We start from the raw sequence: 18,295 nt of genomic DNA, 5'->3' as shown, positions 1-18,295 counted from the left end.
TTACTCTCACTCTTCTCTCTGCTCTCACTCTTCTCTCTCCTCTCTCTTTGCTCTCACTCTTCTCTCTCTTTGCTCTCTCTCTTCTCTCCTCTCTCCTCTCTCTTCTCTCTCTCTCGTCTCTCTTCTCTCTCTCTTCTCTCCTCTCTCTCTTCTCTCTCCTCTCTCTCTTCTCTCTCCTCTCTCTCTTCTCTCTCCTCTCTCTCTTCTCTCTCCTCTCTCTCTTCTCTCTCCTCTCTCTCTTCTCTCTCCTCTCTCTCTTCTCTCTCCTCTCTCTCTTCTCTCTCCTCTCTCCTCTCTCTCTTCTCTCTCCTCTCTCTCTTCTCTCCTCTCTCTCTTCTCTCTCTCCCTTCCACGCACGAGCGCCCACTCTCACAGACTCCCCACCTAGGCCCAGGAGGTTTAGACATTTTACCGTCGAGGAGGAATTTAGGGCGGCTGTGAAGATGCCAAGACGCATTTCCTCACACCACCCTGTCTGAGACTCCAGCTGCCCAGGCAGGGGGCTGGGCAGACACTGCTGCGACTGCTGTTCCTCGTGGCCTGAATATTGCTTTGCCATTTTGAGCCCTGTGCTCCTTTAGGGGGTGGCGCCTGTTCAGGAGGGCAACAGAGTGTGCACTGCTCTATCCTAACATGAAGCCTGGCATTGTAAACTATGAGTGGGGGACTTGGATAAGCTGCTGGAATGGGCAGGCAGATGAAGTTTAAAGCGGAGAAATGAGTTCATTCATTTTGGTAGGAAGAACATTGAGAGAATAAAGGGAGCAACTCTAAGGGGTGCTGGTGCAGAGGGACATAGGTGTATATCTGCATAATTAATTGAAAGTGGCAGGACAGGTTGAGAGTGCAGTTAATAAAGCATATGGTATCCTAGGCTTTATTAATAGGAGCATAGAGTGTAAGACCAAAGGGGCTATGTTGAACTTGCATAAGACACCAGTTTGACATCAGCTGGAGTACTATGTCCAGTTCAGGGCACCGCACAATAGGAAGGATTTGCAGGCATTGCAGAGATTGCAGAAAAGATTCACGAGAATGGTTCTAGGGATGAGGAACTTCAGTTATGAAGATAGATTGGATAAGTTAGGATTGTTTGCTTTGGAGAAGAGAAGGCTGAGAGGAGATCTGATAAAAGTATTCAAAAGTCTGGATAGTAGAAAGGGAGAAACTGTTCCCATTCGTGAAAGGATCAAGAACAAGAAGGCACAGATTTAAAATAATTTGCAAAAGAAGCAAAAAATGTGAGAGAGAACTTTTTCACACAGCGAATAGTTAAGGCCTGGATTGCACTGCCTGAGAGTGTGGTGGAGGTAGGTTTAATCCAGGCATTCAAAAGGGCATTAGACAGTTATTTGAAAAGGAAGAATGTGGAATGTGCAAGGTTTATGGGGAGAAGGCAGGAGGAATGACACTAGGTGAATTGCTGACTTAGAGAGCTGGTGCAGACATGATGGACTGAATGGCCTCCTCCTGTGATGACACAAGGATGTTTTAGTGACTGGAAGCCAGTGTCCAGTGGCGTATCACACGGATCTGTGCTGGGTCGCCTATTATTTGTTGTTTATATAAACAACATAGATGACTATGTGAAGGGTAGGATTAGTAAGTTTGCGGATGACACAAAGATTGGCCGGGTGTTTAACAGTGAGGTTGAGTGTCTTGGGCTACAGGAAGATATAGACAGGATGGTCAAATGGGCAGTTAAGTGGTAGATGGAATTTAACCCTGAAAAGTGTGAGGTGATGCACTTTGGAAGGAGTAATTTGACAAGGAAGTATTCAATGAATGGCATGACACTAGGAAGTTCTGAGGAGCAAAGGGACCTTGGCGTGTGTGTCCATAGATCTCTGAAGGCAGAGGGGCATTTTAGTGGGGTGATGAAAAAGGCATATGGGACACTTGCCTTTATCATTCGAGGCATAGATTACAAAAGTAGGGAGGTCATGTTGGAGTTGTATAGAACCTTGGTGAGGCCACAACTGGAATACTGTGCAGTTCTGGTCGCCACATTATAGGAAGGATGTGATTGCACTGGAGGGGGTGCAGAGGAGATTCACCAGGATGTTGCCTGGGATGAAACATTTAAGTTATGAAGAGAGGTTGGATAGACTTGGATTGTTTTCGTTGGAGCAGAGAAGACTGAGGGGCGACCTGATCGAGGTGTACAAGGTTATGAGGGGCATGGACAGGGAGCAGCTAAGGGAGCCCTTAGTTGAAGGGTCAGTCACGAGGGGGCATAAGTTCAAGATGAGGGGCAGGAGGTTTCGGGGGGATGTGAGGAAAAACCTTTTTACCCAGAGGGTGGTGACGGTCTGGAATTTGCTGCCTGGGAGGGTGGTGGAGGTGGGTAAAAAGTACCTGGATGAGCACTTGGCATGTCATAACATTCAAGGCCATGGGCCAAGTGCTGGTAAATGGGATTAGGTAGGTAGGTCAGGTGTTTCTCATGTGTTGGTGCAGATTTGATGGGCCGAAGGGCCTCATCTGCACTCTGTGATTCTGTGAACAGTTATGTGATTCTGTGATATTAATATGACTAGTATAGCATTTTGGGTGTGTTCTAGATTGTTTAAAATAGCTTTGAAGTTGGCATTGATGAACCTCTTTCCTTTGTAGCACACTCCATGATCGACCTATGTGCAGGATCTGCCATGAAGGCAGCAACCAGGAAGATCTGCTATCCCCCTGTGAATGTACAGGAACCCTAGGAACTATTCATAGAAGCTGCCTAGAGCACTGGCTTTCTTCTTCAAACACCAGTTACTGTGAACTCTGCCATTTCAAGTTTTCAGTGGAGCGTAAACCTAGACCATTAATAGAGGTCAGTAAGTCATGCATGTCCACAAATAGTGTTCTCCAAAAATAGTTCACAATGTGCAGCAATTAATTTACATTTTTTTAAAAATCTATGTAATTGTAGTTGTATAAATTTGAGGCTGTGGAAAAGCTTTTGTTTGAGTTAACCAGTCATAGAGTTTCTTTCAAGGGAGAGCTGTTTGGTTTTGAAGTTCAGTTGGGGAAGCATTACTTCCTTATCAAACTCATGCTATATCTGATAATCAGATTGGGGATCTGAAATGGACACTGTTTCATTCTCAATAGTAACATCCATTAATGAACATAAATTTCAGAGTTTTTCAAAAATTGTTTTTATTACCTAACTAATACATTTACTTTATTAGGAACAACTACTTTCCCTGTAAATACTCTAAATTCAAGTTCCTCCAAGTGCTGTTCCTTTTGGGAGGCCTTCCTAGTCTTTGTTCCAATATTCACATATAGAAAGCATACCACATTAACGTTTCAACAAGTGTTGATATCAGTAAGACATGAGTTTGAAGTTGTAAATTTCACACTTTCGCATGTTTAATTTTCCTTGCTCCCTAAAAGTACAACTATATAACAGTAAGTACTTGCGTTGTCGTCTAGTTCTAACACCTTTTTAAATCAATATATATCTTCAAACTTTCGGCATTTTCTATCCTCCTCGAAAATTGTGCTTCCTTTATCACATTAGAATTTTCTTACTGCCTCTCTTTAAAACAAAGATCTGTTGATAAAATAATAGAGAGCAGGTCTGACGTTGTTTAACGCTTGTATTGAAAGAGCAAAGTCCTAATCGCCTATTACCGGAAGATTTCTGAACTGGGATCGCCAATCAGAAAAGTGACTTGAAAATGTTTATCTGGCACAGATTATATATAAATGAAAGAGAATTGTATGATCTTTTCTGGACCATATCATGCACCATAAGGCCTTGTTTTCCTTTTCCAAAACTGCTCGCAAACCCTAGATCATCCTAGGATAGCAAAGATAACTGCTTGGCTTCTTTACTGCGCTACAAACTATTTCCCTAAACCCCCTCTCTCCTCCCTCCATCCACACCTCCAACCATTATGAAGAGCTCATTTATTTCTTCTTCACTGGTATTGAGACCATCTGTTCAGCTGCCTCTGCTACAACCCCACTCCCTCCTTGCCCCAGCCTCAAGCATATTTTTTTAACAGCTTCTCTCCTATCTTATCTATGGAATCCACCTGCTTTTCTCTTGACTCTTTCCATTTGGCTGCTGACTATCCAAATTCTGCTCCTGGTCCCCATAATAGCTGACATATTAAATGGCTCTCTTCAGACACTGTCTCACTCACCACTCTCTTCTAAAACCATTATCACCACTCCCTACTCAAAAAAAATTACATTCTCTACCCCTCTGATTTTTAAACTACATCTCCAACCTTTATTTCTTCTCAAGTTCTTGTAAATCTTATCACCTTCAATTTCTGTGCCCAGTCTTACCCACTACTTCACCAACCCTGCTGCAGCACTGAAATGGCCCTGATCAAAATCACAATGATACATATTCTGTGACTATCTCACCTCATCCATCCCAACCTCCCTGCAGACTGACAGTCAAAAACACCATCCTCCACAAGCCCCTCTCCTCTGTTGCCTAGCTCAGTGGTATTACCCTTACTTGATTCTGCTTTTACCTATCCAGTCATAGCAAGAGCATCCCCGAATTAATTTCCTCATTACTTCAGGAGCTACAAAGGATCATTTGTGGCCTCGTCCCTTCCTTTGTCTACATACTTCCCTTTGGCCACATCAACCAAAGACGTGGGATGGGATTCCATGTGTACGCTGACAATATGCAACTTGTACCTGTCCACCACCTCTTTTGACTTCTTTACTGCCTTTGTGTTGTCAGGCTGCTTGTCGGACATCCAGTCCTGAATAAACCAAAACCATTATCTCTGGCCCTAACTACAATCACCGTACACTCACCACCAATCCCATTCCCCAACCCAGTCTCTGTCTTTGATTGAACAAGATTTTTGTAGCCTATTTGATCCTGAAGTTGGGGTCTGAACCCATACCTTCTCTAACATAAATGCTGCCACCTTCAACCTTGTTATATTGCCTGTCTCAGCCCACATTCGTAGTAGACTTCTCATTGTTCAAGTATGTCCAAGCTGTAAGTGATTTCATTGTCTTCTGTGGGACCGCTCGTTACTGAAGAGTCCAATATGGGGTCAGCATGGACAAGCACAGAACTAGCAGTTCATGACGTGATTGTTGATGCTTGGAGCTGTGCCACCTCTGACCTCCCTTCAGGCATGTCAGATGTTGCGAGGTTGGTATGCTGAATCAAATGTTGGTGCTTGCCTTCGCATGGGCTGGTTGGCTGCAGAGAGGTGGTCTACAATCCAGTCATTTGTAGGTTCTTTTTTAGGGTGTCCTTGTATCATTTCTACTGACCACCTCAATGTGGTTTGCCCTAAGACAGTTCCCTGTAGAAGATCTGCTTGGGAATTCTGTAGTCAACCATGTAGGAGACTTTTCCTGCCCATTCGTTTAAATTGAATTTTCTGGAGGGTGGTCTTCAGCATGTTGAAACCAGTGTCATGATGAGATATTAACGTCTATAATGTTATCGGAAATTATTGTTAAATTGGAATTGTTGTAGGGTGTGTGTCTATGTATGTGTTTAAATTGGATTAAAGCCAGCTAATCTGGGTACTTTGATGTATAGTAGTTTGAGATATTAATTGGGTAAACAGTAAGTGAGGATAGAAGGTAAAGAGTACATTTACATTTGTTGAATAAACCATTCAAAAGAATGGGTAAAATCTTGAACCTAGCTGACAGACACCAAGCAATGTGTTTATATTACTAATAAAATTGGTGGAATGAAAGGATTATTGTTAGGAGAGGTGAAAATATAAAACCTGCAATGGAAAATTTACATTCAAAGGGGAAGCTAGGTATAAACAGAAAGGAGTTTGTGTGTATAGGCCAGAGGCATTTAAGATCTAACCAGTCTGTAAGCCTACAACTGTCTGCAAAGGAACCAAATTGCAAGGGGCCTCATTTTGAATTCATAAGATCAAATGTGCTTTGCTCAGTGTCTCTTTAAAGCCTATGGGTTATTGTTGCCTTGGTGTTTACCTGGGGGTGATTAATTTGGGGATTTGTTTAAAAGTTATTATTATTATAGATCTGTGTATGTGTAATTAGTTGTTAAATTAATAAATGTTTAATTTTTTATTGATAAAAAAACCTCTTGAGGCTCGGTGGTTTTATTCCTGAATTCAGAGCTGAATCTCAAACATGCCAATTGCAAATATGGGTTATGACAGTTGTTCAAGTTTCCCTCAGGGATTTAAACAACTCAGCCTTTACCAACTGCTGTGTCATAACACCAGCATGATGAAGGATCTCATTGTTTGTGATTTTGCCTTGCCATCAAATTCTCATGATGGACATCAGGTGTCTTTGTTGGAAGTGTTCCAGAGCTTTATTGTGGTGCCTATAGTGGACCCAGGATTCTGGGCCATCTCAGAGTTGGAAGGACAGTGGCCTGGTTTTTGCCTTCAGCTTAATGCCATGCTACTTCTAGACATGATCATGGAGTTTGGCCTGAGCCCAACTGCTTTCTGGATGTGTGCACTGATATCTTCATCAATGGTGGCATTCCTAGAGAGCACACTACTAAGGTATGAGAATTTTTCTACAATCCTGTGCAAGGTTTTGGGGGTCTTTCACGCTTTTAAGGCAGGGAAAGACTTGACAACAAAGCTTTGTGTGAATTGACTTTATTGAGATAAAATCAGGACAAGTTTAAATTCTTAGATGAAATACGTGAACAAGCTTAGGTGGTGATTTATAGTTTATCATGGGTTATACTACCCATGGCCGGGATTTTCTGTGACTGCTGGTGTTCGGGAGTGTTTGGTGGCGTGAGCTGACAATATAGCAAGAAGGCAAAAAATTGGTTTCACCACATCATGTAACCAGTTTGCGACCATCCTCTCAGCCCGTCGATGGCTGGCCACGTTCCCCGCCATCGAACGTTGGGAATTATAAAGTCAGCCCGCCAGAATCATTCTCCCCACCCCCCACTAATCTGGATCATCTCCTCCCCCCCACCCACCCATTGGCAGAAAATACGCCAGTGCAGAACACGGCTTGACAATTGTGATGTGCTGAAGTCAGGACTTACCGCTAGGGCTTTGCTCACATCGCAGACATCCGAGGAACAGAAGATGCTGGAGCCCGACAGCAATGGAACACTGGAGGAACATCCATGGAATACTAGGTGGATTCTCATGTACATGGCTCTGCTGTGAAGCAGCTCACGGAAGTTGGAAAGTCACTGTTGATGCTCACAACGGATGTTGGTCGAGGGGGTGGGGGAAGAAGCTCCAGGATCGACTGGGAGAGGAAGAGGTGTTGAGGGGGGGAATGAAGGTGTTGGGGGTTGAGGTTTGAAGTAGGAAATGAAAGTGTTGGGGGTTGAGGTTGGAGGTAGGAAATGAATGTGTTGGGGGAGTGGGTTTGGAAGGGGAGAGAGTACGGCGGGGGGAGGAAGAGGTAACGGGGGAGAAGATAGCAACTTGGAGGTAGGAGTAGGGGGGATGAAGGTGAAAGGGAAGGAGTTCAGAGGGGTGAAGGAGTCCAGGGGGCGGAAAGAGTGTGGAGAGGGGAGGGAGTCTAGGGGAAGGAAAGAGTGTGGAAAGGAGTGGGTGTCCAGGGGGAGGAAGGAGTGCAGAGAGGGGAGGTAGTAAGGGTGGAAGAAGAAGTTAGGAAGGGGGAAGGAGTACAGCTGAAGGAAAAAATAAGGGAGTCAGGAAGGGAGAAGGGGTAAGGCTGGAGGAAGAAGTGAGGCTGGAGGGGGAGGCTCAGGGCTGGAGGAAGGAGTCGGGAGGGAGAAGGACTAAGGGTGGCGGAAGATGCAAGGGTGTCTGAGGGAGTCAAGAAGGGAGAGGAACTAAGTGGGGGTGGGTGGGGGGGAGGTGTCAGGAGGGGAGGGGAAGGGATTCAGTGGGGGAAGAAGGGATTCTTGCCGGGCAGGGGCGGTTCCAGAGAGGCAATGGGGTTTCAAGGATAGAAGGGGCCCGGAGGGGAGCATGCCCAGGTGAACACACAAGGGAGGGGTCTGTCTCCTGGGGGGTGAACTGAGGGTGGGCATGGTATGAGGGAATGGTGAGAATGACTGAGGGCAGAGTGAGACAGTAGGGTGGGAGGGTGAGGGTTCAATCGTAGCGGCAGAGAGGGCAGTGAGGGGGGTTGATGGGGACTCGGAGGCATCCTGGGGGTGGGAAGGTGAAGATTGGGGAGGTGAATGTGGATGTGGGTGGGATTTTCGGGAACGATGAGAACATGCACGTTCACCTCGACATCCCCGAGGGAAAGGGTTGTGGCTGGTAGTTCACAGAGGAGAGATAGAAGGTGTTGCTGGGGGGTCAACTGTGATGGGGGAGAGGAAAATGGGTGTTTGGGGCAGGGGGAAGGACAGGGGAGCTGACAAAAAAGTGAATCCAGACCATGCTGTCCAAATCGAAAGTGAAATAACAATCGTGGTGGGCGAGATCAGGTGCTGTGTGGGAGTGTGATCAGTGGGTGGGTGGAGATGCAGGTCAGCTCAGATGGACAACTGAAAGAGAAACCCAGCAGGCAGCATTGAAAACGGTCAGGACATTGACGTGAGTGTGATATGTAAAGGATCCACGTGTGTGTGTGAGAGAGCTTGCACGAGGCTCCGAAAGGCCCTGCTCCACACACACTTCTCCCTCCAGAATCACTCGTTGGCCAGCTGCCCCCTCTGCAGTGACAGAGGATGAGGTTGAGGGGGTCACAGGCAAAGGGGACTCGGAGGGAGAGGACAGCCTCTAAGATTCCTGAGTGGATGACCCAGGGGTGTCCAGCTGCTGCTGCTCCTCCTTTTGGGTGTCCAGGGGCCCCAGCCTGACTCCTTAAGGGGAAGGAGCTCCTGGAGGGAGGCTGAGGTGCCCCTCGCGTTACCACTGCAGAAACTCACCCATGGCTCCCGCGATGGAGTGCAGGTCTGCACACATCTCCGTGTTCTGCTGGACCAGGGTCTCCATGGCGTCCGCCAACCTCCCCATGTGACCTCCATACAGCACATGTAGGCACCACTTCATCAGAGAGTAGGCGGACGCAGTCATCTGAGTCATGTGCCACTCTGCTGAGGGCTTCCAACAGCTCAGCATGATGTTCCCCCGCCTTCTGCTGACTCTCCAGGATCAGTTAGAAGGACAAATCCAGAGGCTCGTCAGCGGACTCGGGCCTCATAGATGCCTGATCCCCAGCAGTCCTCTGAGTGCTCAGACGGACCCGCCTCCTGCTGCTGTGGACATGTGTCCATGCGGTGACCACCAGAGTGTGAACCCTAGCCTGTTCTAAATCTAGGTTCCACCAAGGTGTGTGTCTCTGCGCTGGTGCAGGGTGTGGGTAAGCGCTGTGGCGGGTCTTCCAGTCTGCTTGTTTCCAACTCTTCAATGGAGGAGGTGTCCTCTTGGCTGGAGGTGAGGATGTGAATGGAGCTTGGGTACTGGCTGGCTGAGGGTGTCAGTTGCTTGGCAGAGCTCCCTGTGAACTGAAGTAGAAATAAGCAGGAGAGAGAGGGCTCACATTTGCGTTGAGAGGGAGATGATGATGTGGTGCAGGATCCTCACGCGGGTGTTCGCTGCTGACCTCACTGTCACCGCTGGCACGGTCCATGTCCCCAGCAGTCAGCGTAATCACACACCCCTCAACGCGAGTGAGGAGCCTAATGTGGGCCACTCCACCCCCTGCCTGGGACCTCTCCCTACTGATCTGAGCAGGCTTCTCCTGCATGAAAACAGATGGAAAGTGAGAGAGCAGGACACCTGGCAACGCGTGGAATCTTTGTGTGGCGAGTGGAGCCATGGACAGATGACAACATGAGCTCAAGAGGGTATGAGCCTGATGGAGATGTGAGGATGTGTAAGAGAGTTAGTAGTGTTGTCCCTTGAGATGTGAGATCCCTGTGGATGTCTGATGGGTTTGAGAGTGTGAGTTGAGAGTGATGAAGAGTTACCCTGGCAAAATGGATGAGACCATTCACCCTGTAGTGGCACTGGGTGGCTGTCCTCTTTTGCAGGGCATTGGCGCTGACCACTGCTGCCACCGCCTCCCAAGCGGATTAGTGAGGTTTCTGCCAATCCTGCGGCCAGGGCGGGAGTAGAGGACATCACGGCAAGCCTCCACTGCCTCCAAAAGGTGCTCGAGGGGTGCATCATTAAACCGGGGTGGTGTGGGGGGCGGCTTCAGTCGTCTTGCCTTTCAGGGCCATGTCTTCATTGCAGCAGTTGTGGCTGGAACCACTGAAAGGCGTGCGCGTGGCTGGACTTTAAATGTGGTGCCCTGCGTGATGAAACAGCAAGGTGATGGCGTGGCGGGCGAATTAGAGCCCACCCACCATGGAAACAGCATGTTTCCCAGGAATGCATAATTAATGCAGCGGGTTTGGGACAATACGGTGTGAAAAGCCGCCACTGCGGCCAGTGGGTAAAATGTTGTTTTAGGTCTATGAACAACATATATAGATCTTATGCTTTTGTTGTAACTGCAAACACCATATTGGCTGCCCCACAGTTCTTCCTAAAGCCACACCATGATTCTAGGAGCGCATTATCTATGAAGCTGCCTAGTAAATGGTTTAATAGGTCCCTTGTAAGGATCTTCCCTGCCATTGAGAGAAGACTTATTCCTTGATAGTTGCTGCATACATTTTTGGATCCTTTCCATTTCCAGATGCTGACACTATTGGCATCCTTGCGATCCTGTGGAACACTTTTCTCATCCCAAATACTATTAAAGCTGTTGTGAGTTTGTTAATACTCCCTGTATTATTACATTTCCAAATCTCTTCTGGAATGTCATCTGGGCCACTGGCGTTGCTTTCTTTGGTTGATTTGATAGCCTTTATCACCTCTTCAGTGCAAGGAGGAAGAGACAGGCTTTCTTTCTCTGGCAACTGTTCAATTTGATGCACAGAATCTGCTGAGTTGATGATCTCGGGGTGTTACTCACACTACCTTTCCAATCCTTTTCAGTGATTAGTTCCTTTCATCAGTTATTAGGATAGGAGCAAAAGTTGTGATGTGTGGTCAAATAAAGTCTTCAACACATTGTTAAAACATGGACCATGCCTCTAAGGTAGATGTTGCAGTTCATCTGTTTTTGTATTCCGCCAGTCATTCTGCATTTCTCTTAAAGCACGCTCGGCTTGTGTTTACCATTTTTACTGTTTACTGTGGGCCTATTAGCAGACTTGCATCTGTGAGCTGTGTCTGTTAGAGAAGATGAGATGTTTTCACCCTTCTCATCAAACCAGTCTTGGTGTTTGGGCTTGCAGTGTCTCAGGATGTCTTCTGAAGTCTTGGAAGATCTGATCACAGAGCTGTTTCCATTCATCATCTCCGTCATTTGGGAAAGCAGAGCAGTGTCAAGTTGTGTAGCAAGACAACGGCAAGTTTCTTAGGGAGTTTAACATCTACTGTTGGCTGTATTTGGCAAAGGGCTTTACGATGTTTTGGCTGGATCTTTAGGCTCAGCTTGGTGTGGATCAGGCAGTAGTCTGTTATCTTGATGTCAACTCTTTCCTTCCATCTGGCAAGCACATAGTCAAGGGGATGCCAGTGCTTAGATTGTGGGTTTTTTCAGCTCGTCTTGTATTTTCTGTCAAAACCTTCATCCATGCTAAAAGTCACCTTCAAACTACTGTTCCAATGTCATCTTTGCCAGCCTTCCCTTCTCCTCCCTCCATAAATATCAGCTCCTCCAAAACTCCTAGCCTTCCTATCCTATCCTTCACCAATTCACATTCAGCTGTCACCCCATGATCACTGACTTATATTGACTCCTGGTCCTCTAATACCTGAAATTTAAAGATCTCATCCTCTTACTTAAACTCCCTATCTCTTCGCCAATCCTACAACCACTGAGAATATTGCATTGCTGTAACAGGCCTCACTCCCTGAACCTTTCTGCATCTCCACCTCCCTCTTCTCCTTTAAGGTCCTACTTAATGCCCAGCTCTTTGGTCAAACTATTGGTCACCCTCGCATAATAGCTGTTTCTTTTGGCTCAATGTTGGTTTCTTTCTGATTTGTGCTGCATTTCTGTGAAGAGACTTAGGAAAATTGTCCTATGTTAAAGGTGTTTTGAGCAGGTAACACACAACTAAGTGTTACTTCCAATTCAGTTTGCTTATTGTGAGAAAGCCCTTGTGCAAACTTGCTGTTATCTTATTTATAAAGTATGACAAAATTGCTTTTCAGCTTTCTTTTTCTGCTTGGAAATTTGAAAGACATGTACATCATTGTGGTGGTGTGAGGAACATGTGTGTTTTTGGGTGTTGACCTAGTTTGAAAAGGCAATGTGAGGTGGAAGATGGAATATTTTCCTTCACAAACTACTTGAATCTCATAAATCTCTTGTAAATCAGCTTGGAACCATAGAAAAGTTACAGAACAGAAAGAGGCCATTCAGCCCATCGTGTCTGCGCTGGCTGAACAGAAAAAAATAAAAAAGCTAACTGCTCATTTTAATCCCACCTTCCAGCACCTGACCCATAGCCTTGCAGGTTACAGCACTTTAAGTGCAGATCCAGGTGCCTTTTTAAATGAGTTGAGGGTTTCTGCCTCCACCACCAAACCTGGCAGTGAATTCCAAACCCCGACTACTCTCTGGGTGAAGAAGTTTTTCCTCATGTGCCCTCTAATCCTTGTACTAATCACTTAAATCTATGCCCACTGGTAATTGACCTCTCCGCTAGGGGAAACAGGACATCCCTGCCTACTCTATCTAGGCCCTCATGATCTTGTACACCTCAATCAGGTCACCCCTCAGCTGCCTCAGATCCAAGGAAAATGCCCCAGCTTATCCAATCTTTCCTCATAGCTACAATTTTCAAGCCCTGTCAACATTCTTGTAAACCTGAAATCTGAAAAGCTAAAGCTTTTAGCTCTGAAGAAGTCATAAGGACTCGAAAAGTTAACTCTGTTTCTCTCTCATCAGTTGCTGTCAGAACTGCTGAGTTTTTCCAGCATTTTCTGTTTTTATTTCAGATTTCCAGCATCCGCAGTATTTTGCTTTAATCTTCTTGTAAATCTCCTCTCTCATCTCTCCAGAGCAATTGCATCCTTCCTGTACTGTGGCAACCAGAACTGTACACAAAATTACAGCTGTGGCCTAACCAGTGTTTTATACAGTTCCATTATTACATCCCTGCTTTTGTATTCTATATCTCATCCAATAAAGCAAAGCATTCCATATGCTTTCTTTACCATCTTATCCACCTGTTCTGCCACCTTCAGGGACCTGTGGACATGCATTCCAAGGTCTCTCACTTCCTCTACCCCTCCCAATATCCTCCCATTTATTGTGTATTCTTTAGTTTTATCTGCCCTCCCCAAATGCATTACCTCGCACTTCTCTTGGATTGAAATTCATCTGCCACTTTTCCGTCCACTCAACCAAACCATTGATATCATTCTGAAGACAACAGCTATCCTCTTCACTATCAACTGCATGGCCATCTGCAAATTTCACAATCATGCCAGCTTGAAAAGCAATGATCAAAATATACGCAATTTTTACCAGGGTTTTTCCATGAGCCACTCCAGTTGTCTTCAGAAATTTGCTAAGCTGCTGTTTCAGGGCTGACTGGACAAGTACAAAAGCAAAATACTGGCTGGACAAGAGTTCACTGATCCTATTGAACACCTAGATGGCCTACTTTTACTTCTATGTTCATGTGTTCATTTTAAAATGGAGACATATTTTCAGTTTGCCCCCATAACCTTTAACTAACTGCCCTGAATTATGTTTTACGAGTCAGGTGAAATTCAGTCAACATAATCTTTATGGGAAGAATTTTCCCTCCATCGAGGGGGAAGTGCAGGAGCAGGCGTGTACAGGCGCGCCTCCGATTGGCACCCCGGATTGGGGACGCACCGCCATTTTATGTGCGTGGGCCTTAATTGGCCTGCCCATCGTGACGTCCGCCAGGAAGCGCTATGCGCTCCCTGTGCAGGCGGGGGGGATTCCCTCAGCCAGGAGTGAGCTCTTTCGCACATGCACGCGAAAGAGCGCACTCATCTCCCTGAGGCTAAATGCTGCCCCAGGGAAATTGGTGCCAAATTCAAAAATGGTCAGTGCACAGAATTAAAATTTCCCTGACGTATCCCCTCAAGTGACAGTGTCACATGAGTTGGGACATGTTCATCACTTTCATGCAAACTTTTATTAAATTTTTAAAAACCTACATGAAACCTTATCCCGTCCGTTGATGAAGTTTCATGCTTTTTCTGAAGCCCGCCAGGGCTCCCGGCCTGCCCGCCAACCTTAAGGTTGGAAAGGCAGGTCCATTAACTAGTTCAATTAGTTTTTAAATGGCCTCAATTGGCCGTTGACAGGTCGGCGGGTGCACAGCTGATTCAGCTGCGTCCCCACCGACCTGAAAACTGAAATGATGCGGGGTGACGCCGGGAGTTCCGCCTGATGTTACTTTTACACGTCGGCGATCAGGCCATGCCCCCTGCTCGCCGACCTCAATACCCTGGCCTATCTCTCTAAATAATTTTGAGAATGGCATTCCTTCTCTTGTCCATAGGATATTCTGGCTTTGGATTCAGTTCTGTGTTCATCTCTTGTTAGCTGTTTTGAAAGTAGAGTGAAACTGCTGAAGAGCCATACTGGCATTGTTCTGTATTTGTACAAGTTGATATGTATAGTACTGTGTCTTTTATTTTGTCCCTACTTCCTAAAGCCAACAGTATTTGTGCAGATTGGGAATGTGGGTCACTTGCCATAGGCTGTGGTCCTTGAATTTCCCATGGACAGTGTGGGTGTGAGAGAAGCCAACAGGAAAGAAATTGAGAAGTGCACAAACAGTGAAAAGAAACAAAAAAATTAATAAATTAAGTCTAAAGTAAAGACTGCAAAATAAGTCGAGGGAACAATTAGAAAGGGGAAAAATGCAAAGGAACAAAGATGGAGTGGATCACAAGGGAAAATAATTGTTGTAAAGTCAAAGGAATGATGAGCAATGGCATAAAAGACAATCAACAAAAGTGGAAAGTCAATTCAGTAGACACAAAACAGAAATATATTGAGTGAAAAACAGTAGTTTTTAAACTTTCCCCTATTTTCTAATTGTAAAATATTTGACATTTACAGTATTTATCTATTTTATTAAATCACCATGTTTTGGGGCAAAATACTTTTAAAAGTTTTTTTTAAATGATCTGAGCAAAATATTTTCCATGTTCTGAGAAATCTAAGTTCATTTAAGCAACTTGTATTGAAGTCTGAATCAAAGTGTAAATATTTCAGTAATTTATAAATGCTAATGAACCTTTGTATTAACTCAGCAGGTCTGACAGCATCTGCGGAGAGGAATACAGTTAACGTTTCGAGTCAGTATGACTCTTCATCAGAACTGATGAAGAGTCATACGGACTTGAAACGTTAACTGTATTCCTCTCCGCAGATGCTGTCAGACCTGCTGAGTTTTTCCAGCTATTTTTGTTTTTGTTTCAGATTTCCAGCATCCGCAGTATTTTCCTTTTATCTTTGTATTAACTCGTTTACCAAACATTTAGAATACGATCACTTCAATATTTGAATGATGTTCATTATTCTAACCAGTTTATCAAACCTTCAAGAAATGCATTTTAAAAGCCCAACATTTCTAACAGATAGATGGAATATTGGGGGTATAAAGATCATAATAAAGGAATTTCCATTGGCTTATTTTTAATTGTTAACTGAAGGCTTTTTGTCTTGAGGAAAGCAGTGCAGAATTTCATGAGTAACAATGAAACTAGTACCCAAGGATGTAACATGAGTGATGTATCGCAGTTGTGGACTTTTTGATGGCTGGAATATCCCCTTAAATAGCTAAAAGAGTAGTTCTAGTTTCAGAAGGTTTTTTTTTCAATTTTGAATGAAAACTTCCAAGTCTGGAAGTTTGATCTAAAATAAAAATATCAATTTAGATGATTGGAAAAACTTGCACCTTCTCGGGTTCCATAAACTTGTCTGCACTTAAATCCCAATGATTCAGTTCAAAGTGTCTAGTTTTTAATGTCATGAATAAGTGACCATTCTTCATATGTAAGCCTAGGCAATAAGTGTAGGCATGCTGTCCGACTCTGAGGGACATCATAACAAATTGGGAATTGGTGGGGGGCTGGAAAGAAAGACTAGTCTTTGTCCATGTGAATTCTTGTCAAAATTCTTTTTAAAATGCAATGATGATTCCATGCCAAAATAATGCCTGACCTAGGATGGAGAATATTGAAAAACATGCTCTTTTAAACGCCATCTGAAGTGGAGAGAAAAAGCAATAGACTGTTTTAATAAAATTAACCAATAATATTTTTTAAACATGTAATGCCTAGCAAAGTACCAGAAAATGCTTAACACATTTTTCTTTGTCATTTCTCTAACTGAATGTAGAACTTGTGGGAGTTATTGATCTCGGCCATAATGTTTTCATTGTAATTACTTTATTGCTAAAGTAAACCGGGCTAATAGCTGCATATCTGCCAATACTGTATGTATTCAGATCCCACAAATTAGTGGGCTGATTGTTCCAAGTGGTGTGGCTCATGTTGTCAGTTTAAACAGTTTCTCACATCAACAAACAGTAGAGATGGGAGCAAGAAGAGTTAAAGGTAATCAGCTTTTTGTACCTCATTTTTAAAAGCATGAAGGCTAGAATCTCATCAAATTAATAAGCAATTAAGCAAAATTGTCTAGAAATAGACAATTGCCGCTGTGAAAATGTCCCAAAGATACTGTCAATGTCTTTTAATAGAGATGTAGGTAGACTTGGTACAAAAATTTACAAATAGTATTTTTTTTAAATGGAGAGATTAAATCACATTACATTTCCAAGTTGGAAAACAATCATTTGGGTGATTGTTTTTTAAACATTGCAACACCTTTTCAAAGTAAGCTTGTTTTTAAAAAAAATCAAAACAAAACTAAATGGTTAGTTAATAGATGTTTTGAAGATTATTAATTTTAAAGCTCCAATACATCACAATAGCTTTCATCTTCAAAATACACCCATTCCTCCTTGTAATCCGAGTATTGCCAGATCACTTAGTTGAACTTATGATATTTTTGTGCTGAATTGTGTAACATTACAACATGTACACTATGCAATTCTGCACCCACCAGGAAATTGCAAATCTATTGCATAAAGCTCACAATGTCAAATTAAGCTTGGATTTACAAAGCTGTAAATGTTGCTAAATGACATGTCAAAATTGTTGAATAGATTATTTTTTTCCACATTGATGTTAGCTCAAAAAAGGATATGTAGGAGTGAATTGAGATGGCGAGGTTGATTTTGTGTTGAACATTTGTTTTTCCACCATTAACTGAACCTATCTCATTCTGGAGATTTGTTTTTTATATAATGACTGGAATTCCTTGTGAGAACACTGTTGTTGAATTTGTTATTTGTAACTAATTGTTTGGCTAATTAAGATTGTGACCTAAATTCTAATTCTAATCCAAATCCCACCTGGTAGCTACTGCCCTTGTCAACATTACTAAAGCCCTGCACTATATCCATCATAATGAATGCGAAGTTCCATTCTAGACCCATTTTCATTGAAAGTTGCCAGGGAGCAAAGCTGATGTCAACAGCTTTTTGGAACAAAGTGCGAGCACATGGATTCCTGACCATGGTTCTCCGCAAAGTGAGTTTCTAACCCTTGCCAGCGTTAAGAGAGTATTGAGTAGAAAAAAAATTATTGGGCAGCTTTCAATCACACAAAAAGTGGTCTATGATAGTCATGAGTATGTGTAAGGAACCAGGTTGCATGCTGCTGCAAGGAGCTGCCTGTGACACGAAGTGAAAGCATTCAAACATCTTCTATGGCCAAGGTGGCATTGGACTTGCTCAGACCTGTATCACTTTGAGGAGAAATTTACTCAGCAAGTGATGATTGCAAATGCACAGCCTGAAAGGATGTTGGAGGTGGCTTCAATTGTAACTTTGAATATATAATTCAGAAAACTGGTCTAGAAAGATTTTTCTGCCAATTCTGCCTTTTGATGAAAAGGAAAATCAGTGATTCGGAGACACAATGGGGGAAGTTATTTTAAACAATGGTATCATTTTAAAGGGTTTGCAAGAGCAAATAAACATGGGGTTTCACATACAGGAATCTTTGAAGGTGGCAGGGCAAATTGATGAGGATACTGTTACAATCAGCTGAGAGGTAGAATGCTTCCCCTCTTTTTCCCACTCCTTGTTTGACTACAACAGGTTCTTTAATAAGGATGTGCTTGCCAATTCAGTGAGTGTTGAACTGTTTATGGGCTGTGACTGTAAAATCCACACACAGGTTTCCTTGCAACCTTTTAAAAAGGAAAGAGAATAGTATTTATTGTACTTAACCCATTATGAGAACATAAGAACATTAGAACTAGGAGCAGG

At 43.9% G+C, this 18,295-nt stretch overlaps 1 protein-coding gene across 2 annotated transcripts in view; it reads left to right on the top strand.

The window, feature by feature from the left end:
• The window catches only part of LOC144695926 (E3 ubiquitin-protein ligase MARCHF3), a 100,461-nt gene that overhangs the window by 65,767 nt on the left and 16,399 nt on the right, over positions 1-18,295 (top strand). For both annotated transcript variants that reach the window (XM_078567018.1, XM_078567027.1), the window contains exon 3: positions 2,617-2,821. In XM_078567018.1, coding sequence (XP_078423144.1) covers positions 2,617-2,821 — 205 coding nt within the window. The remainder of the gene's footprint in view (positions 1-2,616; positions 2,822-18,295) is intronic.

The sequence above is a fragment of the Cetorhinus maximus genome, chromosome 2 (assembly GCF_964194155.1).
Source record: "Cetorhinus maximus chromosome 2, sCetMax3.hap1.1, whole genome shotgun sequence".
Classification (NCBI taxonomy): Eukaryota; Metazoa; Chordata; class Chondrichthyes; order Lamniformes; family Cetorhinidae; genus Cetorhinus; species Cetorhinus maximus.
Note: the sequence above shows the minus strand (reverse complement) of the source record. Positions and strands in the feature narration are given on the sequence as shown.